At 37.2% G+C, this 22,475-nt stretch overlaps 1 protein-coding gene across 1 annotated transcript in view; it reads right to left on the bottom strand.

Annotated features, from left to right (window-relative positions):
* EEIG2 (EEIG family member 2) overlaps positions 1 to 22,475 on the bottom strand; it is a 70,774-nt gene that overhangs the window by 17,818 nt on the left and 30,481 nt on the right. The window contains exons 2-6 of the mRNA XM_063106701.1: positions 22,127 to 22,247; positions 15,886 to 15,915; positions 10,415 to 10,531; positions 7,556 to 7,602; positions 1,083 to 1,186 (exon numbers count right to left, since the gene is read on the bottom strand). Coding sequence (XP_062962771.1) covers positions 1,083 to 1,186; positions 7,556 to 7,602; positions 10,415 to 10,531; positions 15,886 to 15,915; positions 22,127 to 22,247 — 419 coding nt within the window. The remainder of the gene's footprint in view (positions 1 to 1,082; positions 1,187 to 7,555; positions 7,603 to 10,414; positions 10,532 to 15,885; positions 15,916 to 22,126; positions 22,248 to 22,475) is intronic.

The following is a 22,475-nucleotide window of genomic DNA, read 5'->3' as shown; positions in this document are numbered from 1 at the left end:
GTGTTTAAGAATAAATGGGCAGTATATCCTAGAAGTTTGGCTATAAAAAGTGTGTGGTATATATATCATCTCTAGGTGATATCTCTATGTGTGCGTGTGTGTATACATAGATAGATGTCTCTTTATATATTTGGGGGAAACAGAGTGACTGCCAGCCTCCTGGAGCCTAAGGGAGAGAGCAGTAAACAGAGAAAGATGTAAAGCTAATGAATTTTTATTTATTTATTTTCAATATGAAGAATTCAGAATATTTAAGTGCTCAAGGGAATAAGCTAACAGAAAGGTTAAAAGTACCCAAGGATTCACTGATCCTAAATCAGGAAATTTCATAGTCACCATTATCTATGAGAAACCGTATCTTTGCATATGAAAAAGTGGTGAAAATGTTAATCACATCACTTCACCTTTCTTTCCATTCTTTCACACAGTGCATTTGTTTACTAAATGGGGGACTGAAGGAAGCTCCTAAGTTTTTCTTCCAGCTAACTTGACATTTTGCCCATATCTGGAGCAGATTCTGACTGCAGCTGGAAGTTTGCCTGGAGAAGTGGATCTCAAGGTGTGATGGGGATAAGCAACATCAGCATCTGGGAATTCGTTTAGTAATGCAAAATTTCAGGCCCCAACCCAGATCTATTGAATCAAAAACTCTGGCTTCTGGTGACAGCAATCTGTGTTCCAACAAGCCGTCCAGGTGATTCTGATGCACACAAGGCTTGATTCATGGAAGAGAAGCAACACCTGAGAGGCAACTGGCAGAAGTTACTGGGCATGTGGAATGGGGAAAATCCTGCAGTATCCTGTTGTATCTGTGGGCAGCAGATGCATACAATGGAGGAGGGGGTGTCACTGCAACATTTAGCTGTTAAATCTGTCAGATCAGAGCACCATACTTTAGACAAAACAAAGCATTGGACTGATAAAGGATTAACTATATAATTAAAACTCTGCTGATACTTATTTGCCCATTTCAAGTCATATATCCACAAAATTTTAAATCTGAAGGGCTTTGGGACTCTATTAGGCCAGCAAGTAGTACTGTTTCTCACAAATTAAAAAAGCTGCAAACTACACATCCATACCTGCTATTCCAAGATGGACTTTGAGAGTCTCTCCACCTTTTCTATCTTCTTGCAGAGATTCAGATTCACCAGCAATTGGTATAGACATTGATGTAGAGGGAGGCCTGTAAATAAACATTTCTAATGATCAGAACTTGAATTTCGGTGAGCCTGAAGATTTGAAATACTGTTAGAGATTGGTTGTGTAGTCAGTACACAGCCTTGGTAAGCTGCCTGGTAATGTTACCCCTTTGATGGGTAAAGTAATAAAAATCAACAAATAATGTATAAGGAACTTTTCAGAGCTTGAGTAAAATTCATGGGGTCAGGGGAAGGTTTTTTACACAATAAAAAAGGTGAGACCAGAAAAGGCACTGCCTCAGTGGAATCCTGAAAAGAGAGGCCTCTGTCAGTGTGTGCCCAGCACTGATCATTGCGGGGGTGGGGGGGAGGGGTGCTTCAACTGTCAACTCAGACCAGGCAGGGGGACATCTCTGAGCTGGGGAAGGAGACACCAAGCCCCTTTGAATCTGAGGTTGCGAGGGGAATAACTCCTGCCTCCTGCGTCAGAGCCTACGCTCTCTTGCTGGCTCCACTAACTTCTTAAATAGTGTCCATGGTTTTATCTTCTACCTTCTACTCTGTAAACAGTTCACCTGCCCCAGGGAGAGTCTACACAGAGGCACATTTATTTAGATTTGCTTTTTGGACTAGATTCTCTGGAAGTACATGAAGCATCTATTTTCAGTGGCTAATTCAAGGCTCCTACTCCAATGTGGAAGCTGTGAAGCAAGGAGGGGCAAGTTTGTGTTTTAATAATTTTTTTTTTCTTTTTAACATAGGGATTTTTATTATAAAATATCCCTAATCATTTGAGGTTGATATTCCAGAGGAAAATCACATCTTTCTAGAAATCATCCCTTAGTAACCTGAGATAAAATAGGAAGGTGGTTGAAGGGATTATGAAGCTGACTCACTTTGTGGCAATTCTTAAATTCTTACCTTATTATCTCAATGGAATCCTCTGGCTTCAGATTTTCGGGGATACAGACATTTAAGACTGCCATTAAATCTATTTTATTTACAGATTATTTCCAGCCCAAGATCTCCTAAATTCTCCTACTGGAACATTTTCAAGTATTTGTACTACAAGTACATCAAATTCAATATATCCCCAACTAAACTGATCTTCTTTACAAAACCTGTTTTCTCCTTGTATTCTCTTTCTCTGTGAGTGCCACCACGGTCAAAAAGTCACTAAACTAGAATCCTAGATATTGTTTCTGTGCCCTTCCTACTCACATTTTCCTATGTCCAATCAGCTTCCAAGTCCTACAGATTCTCTTTAAATATTTTTCCTATTCATCATCTCTTCTCCATCTCCACTAACTACTTGAGTTTTGGCTTTTGTACATTTCTCCTGGATGACCACGAGAGTCTCCTAGCCGGTCTGCTGACCTCTATGCTCCCGTCACTGTGATCTTTCTGAAATGATATAAAACACTTCAATAGCTCCTTAGAGATAAAGCTCAAACACCTTAGAATGGCATAGAAGGCCCTTTGCAGTCTGACCTAGACTTACCTATTCGACTGCCAACAGCTATATTTTTAAATAATATAAAATAGCTTGGTGGAAAAAAAACCACATTCAATATTTCATGGGAAAAACTAATGTCAAACACATAGAGAATGGAGTCTACCGTCATAGTCATTAATCATTGATGGCTGACTCATGCCTGCATATCTAAATTCTTATCTTTTTAATGCTAGTTCCTTTGTTTTTCCTTTCACGGGTGGCCTGATTACAGCATCTACATTCCTCTACCTCTTAGATCTGTTTTCCAACCTTTCAGAACTCTCAACCTTTGGCCTCTTTCCTCTCTCCCTCCCTATCAGTCTTTCTCTGGCTCCCACTCTTCTGTCCAGCCTGACTCCACAGCCACAACACTTTCAGCAATACCTTGAATTTGGCACTCATTGTTCTGCTGTTGCAAAACACCTAAAAAACCCCAGCCCTTTCTAATGTCAGCCATCTGTACTACTGCTCAAACACTCGGGCAACTAAGCCAAAATTCACTGACCACAGGCATTGATATTACGGCAAATTTAGAACCTAAAATCTTAGCTGGGCTTTGGCCACTCACCTGTCACCCTAGAAAACTCAGTCTTGTTGAATAATCAGAGTGCCTATCATGTGCCAGTTTTTGTTCTATTACCCCTTTTGTTATGAAAATGTTTTTGCATCCCTTACCAGAAATTGCTTAAATATAGCTCAATTACAGAACGAAAGAGATAGGATTATTTTAGTTTTATGGTAATATTAAGAATATGTGAAATAAGCCCTCCTAAAATGACAATACTACCTACTTGATATTCCATAAATATTCCTTGCCCTATAACAATGCCATTAACTTGTGCAAACTGTATTTTCTTCCTGGAATGTCTCTATCCACTTCCTGTGCTTAGTAAATTCCTATTCATCCTTTAAAATTTAGTTCAGTGTCACCCCCTCACTGAAGATTTCCCTGACTTTCAAGGAACAGTGGAAACCCTATCCTCTATGTCCCAATAACATCATGTATTTTGTGCCCATCTCCTATATAAACAGTGAATGCCTTCAGAGCAGTGGCTGGTCTTACTTAGCTTAGTAATTGTTAGCACGTGGTAGGCAACCAATACACCTGTACTGAATGCATGAGAGAATCCTAGGACCCTGGACAGATTAGTTCCCTAACCTCTGAGCCTCAATGTCCTCACTCAAAACTATGAACAATACATCACAGAATTGTTCTAAGAATTAAATCGAGAGACAGTAACATTCATCAGTAACGATCATTTTGACAAATGGTAATTTCCTTCCTTCTAGAATATGAATACTTCAGAACCTTGCTATTCAAGAGAGTTACATCATCCCTAGATCTGCTTTATCACCAGATTATCAAATGCCAGTATAGTTAGTATACAATTTCTCTCTCAAAATATCCTTTTTCTTCATCAGCACTTTTCAGAGTCAGTTTCATTCTTTTACAAGAGTTGGTGGCTATCTGATAAACTGTAGAGAACTACAAAATGGAGTTTTAGGGTAAGTGGTTGGGTTGACTTACCAGCTGTCTTAATAAATATTGGCTTTATAGTATAAAATTTGTGTTTCAGAAATATTATACAATCCATGTCACAGATCTTCTGCTCATAAAATATTAAAACGAGAATTTAAATCTGAGAATGCTAAAGATTTGCCATACTCTTGTTAGTTTCTGTAGTAAATTAAAAAAAATTTATATCATGAAAAACTCAAAGAGAGATGAAAGCAGAGAGAATAGCAAAACAAACCCCGGCAGCAGTTATTTACATCTTTGTTCTATATAGAGATACTCAGTCAGTTTCTCTGTGCCTTAGTTTCCTCATCTGTAAAACGAGAACTTGGATTATACCAATACTTTTAAATTGGCTTCTTGAAGCTCCCTTAGGGACTTCTGGGAGTAGGAAGGGGGAGAGTAATCAATAAAAAAATTTTATATACTGGGATTCACAATACATGTGAGCAAAGGATTTTGTGACTAAATTTTCTGGAAAAAAAATCATGGTCTAGACAACCTTCTTTTCAGCTCTAAAGTAATGAGATTTTACATATTTGATGTATATTCAAGTACAACCTGATAAAAATAATTTACTTTTTATATCATTAGTTCAGAAGCTTTTCTATGCAATACATACTCACTATGTGCAAGTGCATGGATGTGTCAGAATTCCCCTTTTTCCACTGACATGTGCACAATTCCAGATATTCAAAGAAAAAAGAAAAGAAACTATTGAGGGTTTGGTTCTTCCAAGAAATACTTTTATGTATTTGGGATTAGGTCAGGTTTGTTTATTCTTGTGAGTTACAAAGTCTCTATAAACTCTACATTGTCAGAATTACATTTGTGGAGATAATACAGAACATTAGTTGATCTATTTTTGAGCTCTTCAATATGTGAGTTTAGTAAGTAGAGAAATAAAATGGCAGAGAAAGGGCCAGAAAGGGGATATCCATAAAAAGTTCATGAGAAGGAAGGATGGACTCATTTTCTTCCATTAAGTTTTGCTGCTCTTTTTCGTACTTTTACCCTAAACTGATTCCACTAGGAAAATTTTTACCTGAGACACCAAAAATAGCATAGCAAAAATTGTTTAGTCCCAAGACAGCAGCAAATAAAGGAGCCAGGAAATTATGGTTTGTGAGAAGACAGCACAGGAAGGCTAAGTTACAGGAAAATGAATAGTTTTAATCAAGAATTGACTTGTATTAAAATACATATTTTCATCTTTACAAAACAGTGGAGAACTATACGGACATTGCTGTCTACATTACAGCAAGAGATACTGAAAACACAAAGGTGATATGCAGGGAAGTAATTCTTTACTTTTCTAAATATACTTTTCTCAGATATTTAAAAGATATTTAATAAACTTTTGTTTTTAATTATTAAGTGTCTTCGAGATTGCTGACAGGCAATCCTACTGCATTTCCCCATTCAGTTCACTCTTAGAGAAGACTTTCACACACTTTTTTTCCTCTTTCTTCAACCCATCACCTCTGTCTTCCCCATCCTTGCTCTTCAGTGATCACCATGTTTTCTATTTCACTAAGAAACCAGAAGCAATTAGAAAAGAACTTTTATATGCTTCCACTTCTCATGTATCTGCGTCGGTAGCCATGTTCTCTGCTTTCATCCTTCTTGACAATCCTAGGGCACTGACCTCGCAATTTTCCCTCTTTTCTGCATCACCAGTTTCTCCCTCTTGACTGGGCCAATGCTATCAGTATACAAATATGCTGTGCTATCTCCCATCTCAGAAATAAACAAAATCTACCCTACCCTATATCCTCTCTTTTCTGAGGACCCCAACTTTCTGTTCCCGTTTTAAAGAAAAATTCCTCATAAGAATTGTTTGTTCTCACTTTGTCCAATTTATGTCCACTAAAATTCTTTTTTAACACACTCAAAAAAGGCTTTAGTCTAAGAGCATTTTACCTAAGTGCTTGTCAAAGTCACCAACGTTCTTTGTACTGCAAAATCCAAAGGTGATTCTCAGTGCTCATCTTCTGAGACCTAAACTTCAGTGGTGTATGGCACAAGAAATTACTCCTCTGTTTGAAACACTTTCTTCACTTGGTTTTCAGGATGGTACTCTCTTTTGCTTTCTTCCTCCTATCTCACTGGTTTTCCTTTGCTGGTCCTTCCTTATCTCCCCAACCTCTAACATGCTGGAGTGACCCACACCTTGGATTGTGGTCCTTTCCTTTCCTTTACTTGTGCTCACTCCCTCGAGATCATTTAATCAAGTGTCATGGATTTAATTATTATCTATATGCTGATCATGTAATGATTTCTAAATTTTTATCTCCAGCCAGGATCTCTCCACTGAACTCTGTAGTTGATACATCTAACTACCTACTTGACATGCCCAGCTGGATATTAAACAGGGATCTCAAACTCACCATGTCTAACACCCAAGCTCCCAACCTGTTTTTCTGTAGCCTCTCTTATTGCAGTAAATGAAAACACCATTCTTCCAGTTGCTCAGGCCCAAAACCTTGGATTACTGAAACAGCCTCATCTACCTATTTCTGTCCTTGTCTCCTTTGTTGCTCCCACAAATTGTCTCTTCCCAACCCAGCAGCCATCAGTAAGATAATTTTACTCCTCTGCTGGAAACCTCCATTAGCTTTTTATCTCACTCAAAGTATAAGTGGAAGTCCTTATTATAATGGCCTACAAGACTCTAACATCTGACCTCATCTCCTATTACCTTCCTCTTCATTCACGCTGCTCTTGACATACTAGTCTCCTGGCAGTTACTTGAACATGCCAAGAACACTCCTCTCTCAAAGTTTCTGCCTTGAATGTTTCTTCCCCAAATATCTGCACAGCTTGCTTTCCAGCTCCTTTAGGCCTAAACTCAAATACCGTCTTTTCCAGAGAGGCCTTCCCTGACTACTCTATATAAAGTAGCAACATTTTTTTTCCCACCATGGCCCTACTACCATGCTTTATTTTTCTCAAAAGCACTTATCACTGTCTTTGTACTATATGTTATTTTATTGTTTATTTTCCTCTTAGAATATAAGTTCCAAGATGGCAGGGATTTAGTCTAGTTCACTGCTATTTCTCCAGTGTCTAGAATAGGGCCTAGCACACAGTAAGGCACTTAATAGGTATTTGTTGAACAAATAAATAAGTTTACAGAAGCCAAATTTAAAATTTTAGGTTGTATAATTTCACCCAAAACCTGAAGATGACAAAGACCTTAGCTTAAACAATTTAGAGTGTGGAGAGCTCATTTGGTAATAGGTAATAGTAACTTTTACGAGGGTCAGGTCAGTCTCCCAGGAAAGGAACTATCCCTTCTGTGAAGGGATTAATTTTACAAAAAATTAATGTAAACATTTAAACAAATATGTCTATATTATACTTTTAGATTAATAACCCATTTACTGGGCATTAACTTACGTTTTAAAACATGGGTCACCAGACATCAGCTGCATACTGATCCAAACCTAAACATAAGAAAAAGAAATGTCATGATTACAAATGATTTCTTAAGAGCAGAAGCCATATTCTGCTAATCTCTGCTTCCTCTACAGCACCTATTCCCATATTTTCTATTTAGAAAGCATTAAATGAAATAATTGTTGAATTGAGTTATGTCCAATATTAAATTACTGCTTTATACAGATATAGATTAAAAATAATTTTTAATATTCAAAGACTTGTAATTGCAAAAATCAGAGTGGAAAAGATAGGAACGAAAAACAAGTGCTTCTCCAGTAATAATCCTGTGCATGCATGCTGATCTAGTTTATCTGTCTTTACTCACAGATTCTTGTGGTGCTCAAGGGCCAGCTTTAGATCAGGATTTAAAGCTTTTCTAATGCTTTCTGAAATGCTGTTGTTCACTAGATGCTGACTACCTTTTAAGAACAGGCCATGTGATCTTTTGTTATTATGGGAATGATAATGGTAATAATAACATTAACAATAATCATGACTTGAGAATTTATTATGTACTAGGCCTAAGCTGTTTTGTATACATTATTTCATTTTAAGCTTATGAGAGAGTGATAATTTCATTTTAAGCACAGAGAGATTAAGTGATGTTTTCAAGATCAGATAGCTAGTAAAGGACAAAGCTAAGATCTGAACCTGGGACTGCATATACCAGAATTCATGGTCTTAATGAGTAACAAAATATGTGTATTACTGCAGCTAGTCTGGTTGCATGATCTTCTTCAGCAATGTTTAGCAAGGAGGATGCAGACTCAGAGAGGACAGATAGTTGAATTCAGTTAGGGCTGGGGATTATTCAGGGGACAGCAACAGGGGGAGGCAGGGGCAAAGGAGCCATGGGTATTTTTAAGGGTATAATAATTATGGACCATGGAATCTAAGATGGATAAAAAGGGAAGTGGAAGCAAGTGGGAACTGATCGATAGTGAGAAAGCAGTAAAGAGTGAAAGCGGTAAGATTAAAGATAGCTAAGTGAGTAGTAGACCAAGAGGGCTGCAAACATAAAAGACAGTGGTAGGAAAGAAGACTCTAAATTGAAATTTTGGAAGTGGTAAAGTTTCTAGTGGTAGGAAAGTCGAGAGTGTGACCATGGGAGTAGGAATTGAGATGAGAAAGGGGAAAAGGTTGTTGAAGATGGGGAGTTTAAGGAACTGAGAAGCCGCCTTAGGCACATATTACATCAGTTATCAGGAGAGAATATACAGAGAAGACAGTCCACAAGGATAGCTCACCTACACAGATGGTGAAGCCACCAAAAAATGATGACAGGAGAAGGGAAGGACAGAAAAACGGTGAGCCAGGAACTAAGTCATCAAAGAATAGGTGAGAGAAGGTGAGTAGGTGGCCAGGAGATGACAGAGATCAGGAAGAGAGAGAGTGTTATGCCTGAATTGTGTGATCTTCAAGAGTACGTTTTTGTACAACAAAGTGGGAGAAATGGCATGGACGAATCAATGGGAAGCCAGAAGGAAACTACTCTGTGAGCTGGCCCTGCGGAATGTTGGAGCCTGAAATTAAAAATTTATTTCAATTTCCAGTGAAAACACTGTAATTCAGAGAAGGATTATCCATCTTATATAAGAAATATGAAGAAACTAAATTTAGTGGCTTGTTAGGATCAGTCCAAGAATGAACAGTGCAATCTGTTACTTCTGAGTGCAGTGCTTAGACAGCATGGTAACATGAACTGACCTCTGACCACCGGTAGCAGAATATAGGCATCCTGGTCTCGGTTCTGCCACCGACTACTTTTGTGAGACACTTAACCTTCTGAGTCTCAGCTTCTTCATCTATAAAACAGGGATAACAATTTATCCCCGTCTATCTAACACTATCTCACAGAGGTACTTCATATTCGCAAGTGCTTTGAAATATTTTGTTATATAACCATAAAACTATAAAATCAACATGATATGCATGTAAGTTTATAGCAAGATACTTTTCTAATTTCCTCCTTGTCTTCCTTCACCATTTTCCTCCCCATGTCAACTACCCATCCCACCTTTCTTTTTGCTAAATTTGTGCAAGGGATGGACAGGCTATAATAACCATTTCATGCATTTCATATCTTCAGAGCTAAAAAATTTACTGAAAACTAAGTTTGAACACTGTAGGTATAAGGTAATTCTTTGCTTCACTGACTTCTGACCATCCACTTTTCATTCAGAATTATTTTCTTTTCTTCTAATTAGATAACTTACTACCATGAGGTAACTAACTAAAATACAGGAAAAGGTTTATTCAGTGAGTTTTACTAGGTGGAAAATTACTTTACAAAGATTTTCTCAACTGATCTCATTTAATACTTCTATCAATTCTATGAAGTCTATATGCCCTCTGTGACTACCAGAATACATGGCTCCTCACGGTACTTGGAAAAATAGGGCAGATGCCCAGAAGTGGGTTTCACCTGTCACTTCACTAGTTATAAGAGACCCGAGTGATTTCTGTGTACAGCTGCTTTTGGAAGCTATAAACATTCTAAGATATTGATTCATTCATCATGCTCCTTCTATCCAATAAGCTCTTATGTTGCAGTGTGGTGTGTGTATTCTTCCCTGAATGTTCACAACACTAAGAGAAACACCTTAGGATCATGCAGGTCAATATTTGTTACTTTTCACTGCTTCTGTGATTTGGAAAGGTTTATTCCTCCCATGTGGTGAATATTTCAGTGGTGTGGTCAGCCTGTGATCTCACTGTTGACTCGCATCTTGTCCTTGACAATGCAACTATATACCTATGCTTATTTAAAGGCAGAGGATCTCATTTGTTGACATGTAGATCTTGAAACATGCTTACTTTAAGAATGGAATTATCCTGTCTTGTATTTTTGGTATCATAGCCTTCCAGTAAACAGCGACGAGTAGTATTTCCTGACCCAGCAAACTCTGCCAGGTTTAGATCTGCAAAGCCCAGCTATGAAAAGAAAGAGAATTATATTAATAGAATATCTAGTAGGCTTCTCTCATATTCTCCTTAAAATAAACAATCAGCCGATGCCCTAGACAAGTCTTCTCAAACTTCATCATTTGCAATTTTTGCCATCTTAATAATACCTGTTCTATTATTTGCATTATGTGTTTAAATTGGTTTACTTTTTATAAAAATTTATTACCTGTTCTAATCTTGTCTTAATCAATAGGATCTTTGAAATCATAGGTTTGATGTACTAAATATATTTTTTCAGTACACAGTAAAATAAATGTATTACTGTTAAAGTAAAAATAATGCATATTAACTAAAATCACTGCAAGCAGCAGTAGTACTCACGCTGCACTATGGGAAATACTAGCAAATCAGTCATAACCATTTGCATACATAGAAAAATGATGAAACTCTCTTCTCTCTGTCCTGGCTCTGGTTCTATACTGAGTGGACCACTGGTGACTAAAGACAGTTGCAGGTTGTTAAGTTCTCACTCTCTATGCAAGAACTAGAATAGGTGAATCGTACACTTTCTTTGGCACAAACCCCATTCTCTTTCACCACACATTTGCCTTGCTGATCATCCTTGAGCTCAATCTCTCTTTATGGAATCTACTTCCTCCCTTTCCTATACCTCTGCCGCACACCAACTCTCTCTTCTGCTACCCAGAAGTTCAGCTCAAATCTGGTCCTCCCCCTTATTATTACCCAACTTCACTCCCCATTTTCTGCAGCTACCAAAGGTTGCCCTTCAGTCTTTCCTCTGATGTTGTTCAACCCTATTTCTTATTTCCAAGTGGTACAAAATCAACCCCATTATATTTTAAACAAACTAAGTTTACTCTACATGACTAAGTGTATATACAGTCTTTTATTGACAACAAAAAATGAATTGAGTTTGCAATTAACTAAGCACATATCCATAAATATATAATAAAAAGTATTATACATTTCAAACATTCCTGTGATTTTAAGTTGTTTGGTTTAAGGTTTTAAAACACACTGTGGGCATATATGAATGGCATCCAAAATGAGGACTTCAGTAGCTTTTGACTGGTACAAAAAGAATGAATAGTAAGAACTTAGAGAGCAGTTGAAGGGACCCAAGCCCCAAATGCAGTAAGTCAGGCACATATCAAACTACAGGTAACATATCAAACTACAGGGAACTGTCTGATCATTATCAACACACCCTATTTCAGACATTATTATTTCTCTTTGAACCTTGAACATCTCCTTCCCATCCTCTCTCTGCTGATGACCTTGCTTTCTATTGCACTCAGAAAATAAAAGCAATCAAAAGAGCACTTAACTTCCACAAGCATTTATTGCCAGCCACATCCACTCACCTACCTGCATCTGTGCCCACACACTTGCCTCCCACTTACAGTGCTATGGAAGAACTGGCTGTGCTCCCATCTGAGGCCAACCACTCTCCTCTTGCCTACTTGAATTCACTGTTTTGGCAATTCTTTCTGCTCTTTTGCATTCTAAAATTTCCTTTCTCTAATGGATCACTCCAATCAGCACATAAATATGCTGGATTTTCTCCTATCTTAATGAACAAAAGAAAAGAAAACAAAACTTCATCCCTCATCTCTCTCCAGGCTTTTGAACCATTTTCCTGCCCCCCCTTTACAACAAAACTCCTTGAAAGAGTTGTCCATACTGTCTCCAATTCCTCTATCCCCGCCCAGGGCAAGTTCATTTCTTCCCTCTCTCCTCCTCATTTGCTCTGCTAGCCACAGTGTCCTGTTCCTTGAAAATATCAACATCACCTCAAGGTCTTTAACACTTACTGTTCTTTTGCCTGAAACATTCTCTCTTAGATGTTGTTGTAGCTTTGTCTTTCACTCCATTCATGGCAATGTTCAAATGTCACCTCTCAAAAGGAGCCTTCCCTGACCATCCTACAATATGCTCGCTTCCATCCCTTACCCTGTAGTTACCACCCTCTGCCCCTCATCTGCTCTATTTTTCTCATTAGCAGTTATCATATCACGTACAGACATATTTCATATTTATTTTATTTACTGTCTGTCCCTCCAAACCTCCATTAGAATGTAAACTCCACAAGGCAGGAATTTTTATCTGTTTTGTTCACTGCTGTGTCTCCAGTACTTAGGATAGTGCCAGGAACAATGTCTCACAAATGTAGGCCCTTAACACATATTTATTGGGGCTGGCCAGTTAGCTCAGTTGGTTAGAGTGCAGTGTTATAAATCCAAGGTCAAGGGATTGGATCCCCATACTGTCCAGCTGCCAAAAAAAATAAATGAATTAAGAAAATTCACATGGTTGGGCTGGTTAGTTAGTCACTTGGGACAGCATGGTGCTGATAACACCAAGGTCAAGGGTTCGGATCCCTGTACTGGCCAGCCATCCAAACAAAACAAAACAAAACCAAAAAACCATATTTGTTGAATAAAAAACAGCCCATTGGCTTACAATCCACTGTTGTAATGCTGGTATTATAGTGTCACTAACTTAAAAAAAAAAAAATCTGATCAGTCCCTGTTATGACTGCATGTTTGAGTCACCCCCAAATTCATATGTTGAAACCCTAATCCCCAATAGGGTGGTATTAGGTGGTAGGGCTTGGGAGGTAATTAGGTCTTGAGGGTGGAACCCGCATGAATGGATTAATGCCCTTTTAAAAAGATGAGAGAGAGCTTGCTTCCTCTCTCTCTCTGCTCTCTGCCATGTAAGAACATAATGAGAAGGCAGCCATCTGCAAATCAGGAAGTGGGTCCTCACCAGACAGCAGATCTGCTGGCACATTGATTTTGGACTTCTCAGCCTCCAGACTGTGAGAAATAAATGTTTGTTGTTGAAGTCACTTAGTCTCTGGGTAACTCAGCCCAAACTAAGACAGTCTCCATTAAAATAGCATATTAAAAGGTGGGGTATGTCAATGTAAAGTTTTAGGCTGATGGGTACCAATGAGGGAGGTCAACATTTATTGAGCACCTTTTATGTGCCAGGCCCTGTTCTAGACACAGGAAAACAGTGATGAAAAGGGCAAATACTCTGCCTTCAAAGAGCTTGTATTCTTGTGAGTTACCAGAGAGTTCATGTTTCCTTGTGTCTTTTTCCTTGGCATGACTGAGAATAACTGTGTCATGACGATGGCATATATACATAAATACTAGCTGTATCTGTGGAAGATATTAATTCATTCAGAAAATAATTTTCAGCATTTACACTCCAGGTAATGTTAGGCATTGCAAATGTAGAATCATTCCTACTCTTACAGTTTAATAAGAGAAGATAAAAAAGAAAAGAAATTCCTATAGTACAGTGTGATAAGTGCTACGATAGAGGAATACACAATTACAAGAAAGAAAAAGAAAAGTTCTCAGTGGGGAAGGATGACTAAGCTGAGTCTAATGATACATGAGTAGACAGGACAAGAGGAAGGAGAAATACGTGCATGGCAGGGAATACATCAAGTCACAAAGCAAGGAGGCTAAAACAGCATGGAATACTCCAGGAAGATTATGAGGGCAGTACATCTGAAGCATAATTATGAGCATTATGTACAGCAAGTGCAGATCGATGACAGGCAGAAGAGATGTAGCAGAGATTATGCGCAAACAAAGATGGGTCTTATATGCTAGGTTACAGAATTTTCTTTTTCTTTTATAGGCAACGAATAGCTGCTGAAGGACTAACAGTGGGGGAATGATATGATCATGTTTTAATTTTAGAAAGATCACCCCAGCAATAATATGGAGGATGGAGGGAGACAATAATAGAGGCAGAGAGACTAGATAGCAGGCTGATGCAAGCTGTAAATAAGAAATAATGAAGGCATAACCTAAGACAGTGGTCTTGGGAAGTGCAGAAGATATGGTTTCAAGAGCTTTTTAGAAGGGAAAAATCAAGAGGATGTGTCAACCACAGCAGAGCCTGTTGTTTGCCTACCCAACATTCAGTGCCTTGCTATATTCCCTGCTAGCAAAGCCTTGATGTTATTCAGGTGTCTTCTCTCAGTTTGTTCATGTGTACAAAGAAGGTAACCCAACCCCTAGTTCTCTGTTACACTGTGACTAGTCTAAGCTAACCATGGCAATCCATTCCTACTGGCCAGAACTGGTTTAGGATGGGCATATGATCCAGTTCTGGCCAATGAAAGGTGTGGGGAAATCCTCTGAGGGCCATCTAGGAAAAGTTTTCTCACTCAAAAAAAGTAATACATGGACAGGCAGCTAGATTTTGTCATATGTAAATGTGTTGACTAAAACTCAAGCAGCCAGCCACCTGGTGTCCATAAGGGGAGCTAGCCAAGGACAAAGTCATCACATGCAGAATGGAAAGAGAAAAAAATAATACAGTTTCTGGAGGATGATCTGCAGTCAGTGGATTAACCAACTCCAGAGCAGCTCTATCTCACAATTACTTCTTTTGTGACATTAAAAAAAAAAATCTCTAGTTGAGGAGGGTTTTCTGTTACTTGTAGCAAATAACATTCTAACTGACATTGCAATCCACTAGATTTAGGCAGTTAGGTAGTTAAAACTAGTGTCCAGGCTTTTGGCTCAGATGACTGAATTGATGGAGATACTGTTCACAGAGACTGTAAATAAAGGAGGAATATGTGGGTTTCTGGTAGTGTTACTAATTCCTTTTATTCAGCAAAACGTGAGCATATTCCTTAGTAATTCCATATAGCTAGTAAAAGTAACAAAGGATAGTAGTGATCATGTAGGCCCTACACGTATAGCCCTATGTAGAGCAAAGAGGAAGGGTCCCTTTCCATTGTGAGTAGGTGGGTCTGGGAATACTTCCCAGCTGAGATTGTTTAAATTATCAGTTACTATGGATTGATGCAAACCAGAAATCATCCTCCAGTAGGGAAGCTAAAACTAAAGAATAACATCCCCTAATAAGCACTTAGAAAGAATACAATTGACCTTTGAACAACATGAGTTTGAACTGTGCAGGTCCACTTATACATGGATTTTTTTCTATAAATATATTGGAAAAATTTTGGTTAGGTATGTCATGCATTCAGTTAAGTAGACTAACAGTTAAGTAGCCAAACAGTTAAGTAGCCTACCTAGTAGGAGACTAGTAGTTAAGTAGTAAAGTTTTGGGGAGTCAAAAGTTAGACATGGATTTTCAACTGTGCACAGGGGCTAGGTGCCCCTACCTACTATGTTCGTAAGGGTCTACTATATGCCTATAATGTTGGACTCGAAAGTTCAATCTCCAAGTTATTTTATTTAAAAAGAGCCAAACTTGAACAACAATTAGGACAGTAAACCCTTTAATTTTTTAAGTCTATAAATAGCAATGAGCAATATTACAAGGTCTAAAAGAGATAAAGAACATTTACTTACCTTTGCATAAGCTTTCCCACCTTTTAATTCCTGCCAAAGATAGAAAACATTATAAGGATATAATATAATTAAAGATTTAAAATTCAATATATTTCAAATAATTCTGAAGTAGACGTTTATATACTGGCAAATATCATAGACAGTAAAATTCAGGCAATCTTAAATCCAACTATCTAGGCCCCACAACCTCCCAAAATGATCAGAATTTTTATTTAGCATTTAACTTTAATCTGAATGAGACAAATGGTGAATGACAGATAAAATAAATATTTTATCTATTTGCTGAAGAAGAAATTGTCAAAAAGTCTCCTGGACTCATTGCAAAAACCTGAACCACTAAAGAAAGGTTAAGTTACTTAGTTAAACATACTAATACATTGTAGGAAGATTTCAACAATAAGAGTTGAAATCCCACCCCAGAAACAACCACTGTTATCAGTTTTTGTGAATCATTCAAAACATGCTCTATGTATATAAAAGCATAGTACAAACCCTCTTATCTAATGTAGTATAGTACAAACCCTCTTATCTAATGTGAAGAAGACTGGCAAAAGTGAAAAATAATAAAAAAAATAATATACAGATGTCTTAACATTTTAACTTAAAATATATAACTGTACATTAATTTGCCAAATCTTTGGATTGAGGACATCACAGAGTTGTGAGAATTAAGTGTAAAACACTCAGAATGATGCCTACCACACAGTATACTCCGTATATATTTTTAAAGCTGAACTCTCCTCTTCCCACCTTTTTAAAATGTGTTTGCTGAATGGAGTTGTCTTGTATCTTTGTTGCATAAACCAGATATATAACGCGTTACCTATCATTTCTATCTTTAAAGTGGAGAATTTACTAAGTTGAGAAGCTAATCTATGATAAACTCTATTATTATTCATGAATACTTGCTGTTCCTCTCCTTCCCTGCCCCACTGATGTGAGGCACGGCTATGCCACTAGATGTGCCCCATTATGAATTCTCATATCTTCTTCTTTATTAGGTCATTGCCATACCCCTTAATAATGCCCTGCATTAAACAAACAAAACTTTCTCCAGTTGATCCTTGTCTCCTCTAGCTAATTCTTTTCTTTGCTCCCCTCTATAGGCAAACTCCTCAAAAGACTTTTCTTTATTTGATGTATCCCTCTCCAATTGGGCTTTTGTCCTCATTTTCCCTCTGTAATAGCTCTTTAAGATTACCAGTGATCTTCATTTTGTTAAAGCCAAAGGCTCTCTGTTTTCATCTTACTTAACCTCTCAGCAGCATTTGACAGGCTTAGACACTCCACCTCCTTTCTTACATCATTTTCTTTTCTAAACTTGCATGGTGCCCCACACCTGCCTGGTTCTACTCCTACCTCATTGGCTGCTCCTTCTCACTTTCCTCTGCTGGACCTACTCCTTTATTCAATCTCTGTAGAAAAGATGCTAGCTGCATCCCAATTATCCATTCTTCCCCTCTCCATAGTAACAGAAGCCTCTATTTTCAGCTGGGTATCTGGCAGCCCAAAATAATGACCATCTCTGTGTTATAACTGTGCTAAAACATAAGCATTTCTCCCCTGAACTATCACAATCTTCTAAGTAGTCTCTCTTCAATTAATCCCCCACAACAGCAGAAGTGATTTTACAGAAGATTATGGCTCAACTTATTAATATCCTCCAATAATTCCAATTATAACTAGAATAAAATCTAAACTCTTTACCACAGCCTACAAGGCCCTACCTGATCTAGTGTGTCCAACCAACCTCATCACTAAGAACTTTCCCTTTCCATGTTTCCCTTACTCCAGCTAGGCTGGTCTTTTGCCATTTAAACATGCTAGATTTGTTGTTTATCCTGCGTGGAGTTCACAGTACTTTTGAATATGTGGCTTGATATCTTTCATCAGTTTTGGAAGATTCTCAGCCACAATCTCTCCTCTCCTTATATAAGGCTCCCATTATATATATATATATATATATATACACACACACACATATATATATATATACACACACATATATATACACACACACACACATATATGTCAGACCTTTATGTTGTTTTCAACATGTCTTATACTCTTTTCTATATATCCCATCCTTTTTCTCTTTGTTATATAGTCTGAATATTTTCCTCTGTCTTATTTTCCAATTTACCAGTGCTGTCTTCACTTGAGATAAACCTGCTGTTAAATTCATCTTTTGAAGTTTTAAAAATCTATTTAGCTTTAAATTTTAATTAATGTATTTTCATTTAAATTTAATTTTAAATGAATTAAATAATTTAGTTTTAGAATTTAATTCTAAATGAATTAAATAATTTAGCTTTAGAATTTAATTTGCTTCTTTTTCTTCTAGTTCTCTGATGAAATTCTCCATCTTATTTACTAATTACAGTTATTGTAAAAGTTTGTCTTTGATCTTTCCACAATCTGTTTCTTCCATGGGTCTACTTCAATCATCTATTTTTCCTTTTGCTTTTTGGTCATCTAGTCATGTCTCTTGGTATGCTTGGTAAGTGTGTATGAAAACTTGAAGAAATAATTTGAGGTTCAGAGTGATGTTATGTCAGAGAAGACACATATTTGCTTCTGGCAAGTAGTAAGGTGGAGGCAGATAACCTTCATCCAAAAAGGGATTGAGCTGATTGCAAGCTGGATTTCAGTCTTCATAAGGGCAGATCTATATGTATTACACTACTCTTCCTATGCTGAAACTCTTAGGAGTCCTAACTGAAAGTCTGGGGTGTCTGCCAAGGCCCTTCCTCCATGGTGGGCCCTGTACTCTAGTTTTTGTATCTTGAGACCCACAAGATTGCTGCAGTCTCAGCTCAGCTTCTTAGCTGCTCAGCCATTCCTTTCTGTTCTATCTTAGCCACTGCTTGCAAATTAGCAAATGCTTTGAGGATAAAAGCAATGCCAAGTGTCAGGCTCACCTCTTTATGCTTCCCATCTGTATGGATTCTAAGCCACCCAAGTCCTTACTAACTCGGTGGCTTCTGATGCCTTCAAGCGCTGTTTTCAATATTTTGTCTAGCTTTTCTGGCTGTCCTCAGAGAGAGGGATGGTCTGCAACAAGCTAGTCCATTAATTTCAGAAACATAAATTCACAGGTTTATTATACTTTTAGGGCATGTTATGGCTTGAATTGTGTCTCCTCCCCCCACAACTACAAAAAAGATATGTTTAAGTCCTAACCTCCAGTGCCTCAGAATGTGACCTTATTTGGAAATAGGGTCTTTACAAAGGTAATCAAGTTAAAGTGAGGTCCTAATCCAATATGACTGCTGTCATATAAAAAGGGGCAATTTAGACAAAGAGACAAACATGCACAGATGGAAAATGATATGAAGACACAAAGGGAGAAGGCAGTCATGTAACTAGAGTCATGTATCTACAAGCCTGAGGGTAATAGAAGCGAGGAGAGAAGCATGGAACAGTTTCTTCCTTAGCACCTCCAGAGAGGGCATGGCCCTGCTGACATCTTGATTTTGGACTTTTTACCTCTAGAACTGAGACAATAAATTTCTGTTGTTATAAGCTACCCAGTTTGTTGTATTTTGTTATAGCAGCTCTAGGAAATTCACACCAGCTCTTTTCACTTTTGAGGTCCTACTCTTTTTGAATGGTCTTTCCCTAGATCTTCACTTGGGTGCCTCTTCTTCAAATGTTACCTTTCAGAGAAGTCTTCACTGTCTCCTCTCCTAATTTTCTAAAATAATCTCCTTTCACCAAGTTATTCTCTATTACCTCATTGTATTTTATGTATAATAGTTATCACCATCTGAAATAATCTTAATTACATGCTACTGTCTGTCTTTTCTATCACTCTTCCCCCAATTTCAACCAGAAAGTAAAGTTTTTAAAGGCAGGAACTCATTCCAATTCACCACTGTCCTTCCAGCACCTAGAACAGTACCTGGCACATTGTAGGCACTCACATATTTGTTGCCTGGTGACTGATTGCTTCCCTGCGTCTGAGGCAACAGAATACATTATTAAACTTTTTGATCCTTGTAAACTTCATAGGTAAAAAATGGTACTTTATTTGTAGTTTTAATTTATATGAGTGAGACTGAGTATATTTTTATATAAGTTATTTATACTTTCTTTTTTGTGAAATGCATATTCTGTCCCTTGCAAATTTTTCTAAAGGTTTGTTGATCTTTTTCTTATTGATTTGTTTGAAGGCACTCTTTCTATACTAAGGAAATTGTCCTTTGACAAGATTTGCAAATATCTTCCCCTTATTTACAACTTTGCTTATGAAATTTTTTGCAATGCAGAAAGTGTCTACATAGTTGAGTTTACTAATTTTTCCTTTATACAATACTTAGGAAAGATAAGGTAGAGTAAGCTCAGTAAATACCTCCACCTAGCCAAGTATGGTACAGACTGTTAGTGGTTCACCAGTATCCATTCTCCCCTTCTTTAATGTTAGAACCTCTTGTCCACCTAGCTGGAGACAACATTCATTTACAGCCTTTCTTCCAGTTTGGTGAGGCCACGGGACTAAGTTCTAACCAGTGGGATGTGAGAAAAAGTCATGTGCACCACTTTTGAGTCATGCCCTACAAAGGAATGCGTTTGTTCTTCTATGGCTTTTTCTCCTTTCTCACTGGTTAGGAGATAATAAGACTGGAGCAGCTCCCTTGGATCTAAAGATGGACACCATACAATGAAGATGACAGACTGCTCTGCTAGCCCTGGATCCCTTGGCTGTTACCCAAGACAGACATATCCTTCTATCTTGTTTAAGCCATTGTCTATTTGGGTCTCTGTTTTAGCAGCTTATCATATATGCCCTAACTAATACACCAAAACCTCATAAGCTGGGGAACTGGTTTGTCTCAGACGAAAAAGTCCTACCTCAAATAGCATTATTAGTTTTGGGGGTTTTTTAAAAGTAGATTCTGAGTTTCTTTAATTTGTAGTTATACTTTATTCTAAACTGGTTATATGTTTTATTTTAAAGTTCAAAGACTGACAGTTCTTTTAAAAATCATGATTAGAACTCCATTTAGGAAAGGTTTCAATGAAAGAGTAGCAGCAATCAAAGCAGAAATGGAAGAAGGTAGGGTGCTTTACTTATATGTCAGTTAATCCCTATAATTCCATAAGGAAGCAAGTATTATAACTTTATTTGGATGAGAAGTCAGATTCAAAAAAGTCAGGAGAATTGCCTAAGGAATCACAGTTAATAAGTGGCATATCTGGGATTCAAACCCAGGCTGTTACAATACCATGTACACTTTCACTGTACCATACTTCCTTTACACAAGTCTCTGCTCAATCATTGCTGCTTCAATTACGAATATTTTAGAGGTCTGTTTTCATAAAGGCTTAAAAACTGTAAAATCATTTTATGTACATATGTATTTGTGTTATATTTTAACTGAGTAGATTAATATGAGAGTTTAAAATATAGCCATAAACATCATAGTGCTACCAGTTCATTCAAAAAGCAGAATAAGAAAACTAAAAATATAACTTTTTAGCTGATACAGTAGAATGCAGGACTAGAATGGAAAAGAGCAAGCCCAGGGTCTCTTGCTTTTCATTCTAAATCCTTCTTCTCTATTTAATTTTGACCATTATGTATTACTTTGGTAATTTAAAAATGCATATGAAATATAAAACACAAAGTAAAACATATACATCCTTTTATACATCTCAAGTTGAATCATATGAAATTGCCATTTTTGTAGATTATTGGTAATATGCCTCAACCTAATATGTGGAAAGGAAATATATAGAAAACTTGGACTTGGAATCAGAAAGATTTGTGTTTGAGTCCCTACTTTGCCATTTATTAGCTATGTAAATTTGGGCAAGTAGCTTAACCTCTTTGAGTTTCGGTTTTCCTGAAAATGAAGAAAATAACACCTAATTTTGGGGTTGTTGTTAGACAAAATACATGTAAAGTTCCCAGAATAATGCCTAATAAAAAAATAGGAACTTAATGAATGGCAGGATATAGACATATACAGTCCCCAAACTAATATGAATAAGATTAATATTTATATGTATAGTGATAATGAGAAGAAGGGTTTGTAAATAATATTTTAATTTATAAATTCAGATTCTTCATTATATTTGCCATAGCTATTTAAATTATTGCTTCAAGTGCGAAGTGAAATCGCATGTTATAATAGTTCTAATGATAAAGATAAAGCAGAGCTAAATAAAGTGAGTCAGTGACCATGGAACTAATTATGGTTTCTGAAAGAAGAGAAGTAATAGGTTATTTTTATACCTTCCTCACAGACACTCTGTAGATACAAGGATCTAGGATGCCTGTAGTGGCACTTGCACTCATTTTGCACATAAATGAGAACTTCTTCCTCCAATGAACACAGTTTGCTTGCACCACCTCCCTGAAGGGGGAAAAAAAAGAGCCAATTAATTAACTATTATTGATGACATTTTAAAAGCACTCACACACTTTCACTCAAGTCTATAATGCAAAAGCAATACATTAAAAACCAGTATTTGTAAGAACGGTGGAACAGAAGAAAACAAATTCCTAACAATGTGATCCAAAATCTTTGGAAGGTTTTAATTATCCACAGGAAACTGAAAGAAAGTGAATTTACTTACCAATT

Source organism: Cynocephalus volans, chromosome 8 (genome assembly GCF_027409185.1).
Source record: "Cynocephalus volans isolate mCynVol1 chromosome 8, mCynVol1.pri, whole genome shotgun sequence".
NCBI classification, from domain to species: Eukaryota; Metazoa; Chordata; class Mammalia; order Dermoptera; family Cynocephalidae; genus Cynocephalus; species Cynocephalus volans.
Note: the sequence above shows the minus strand (reverse complement) of the source record. Positions and strands in the feature narration are given on the sequence as shown.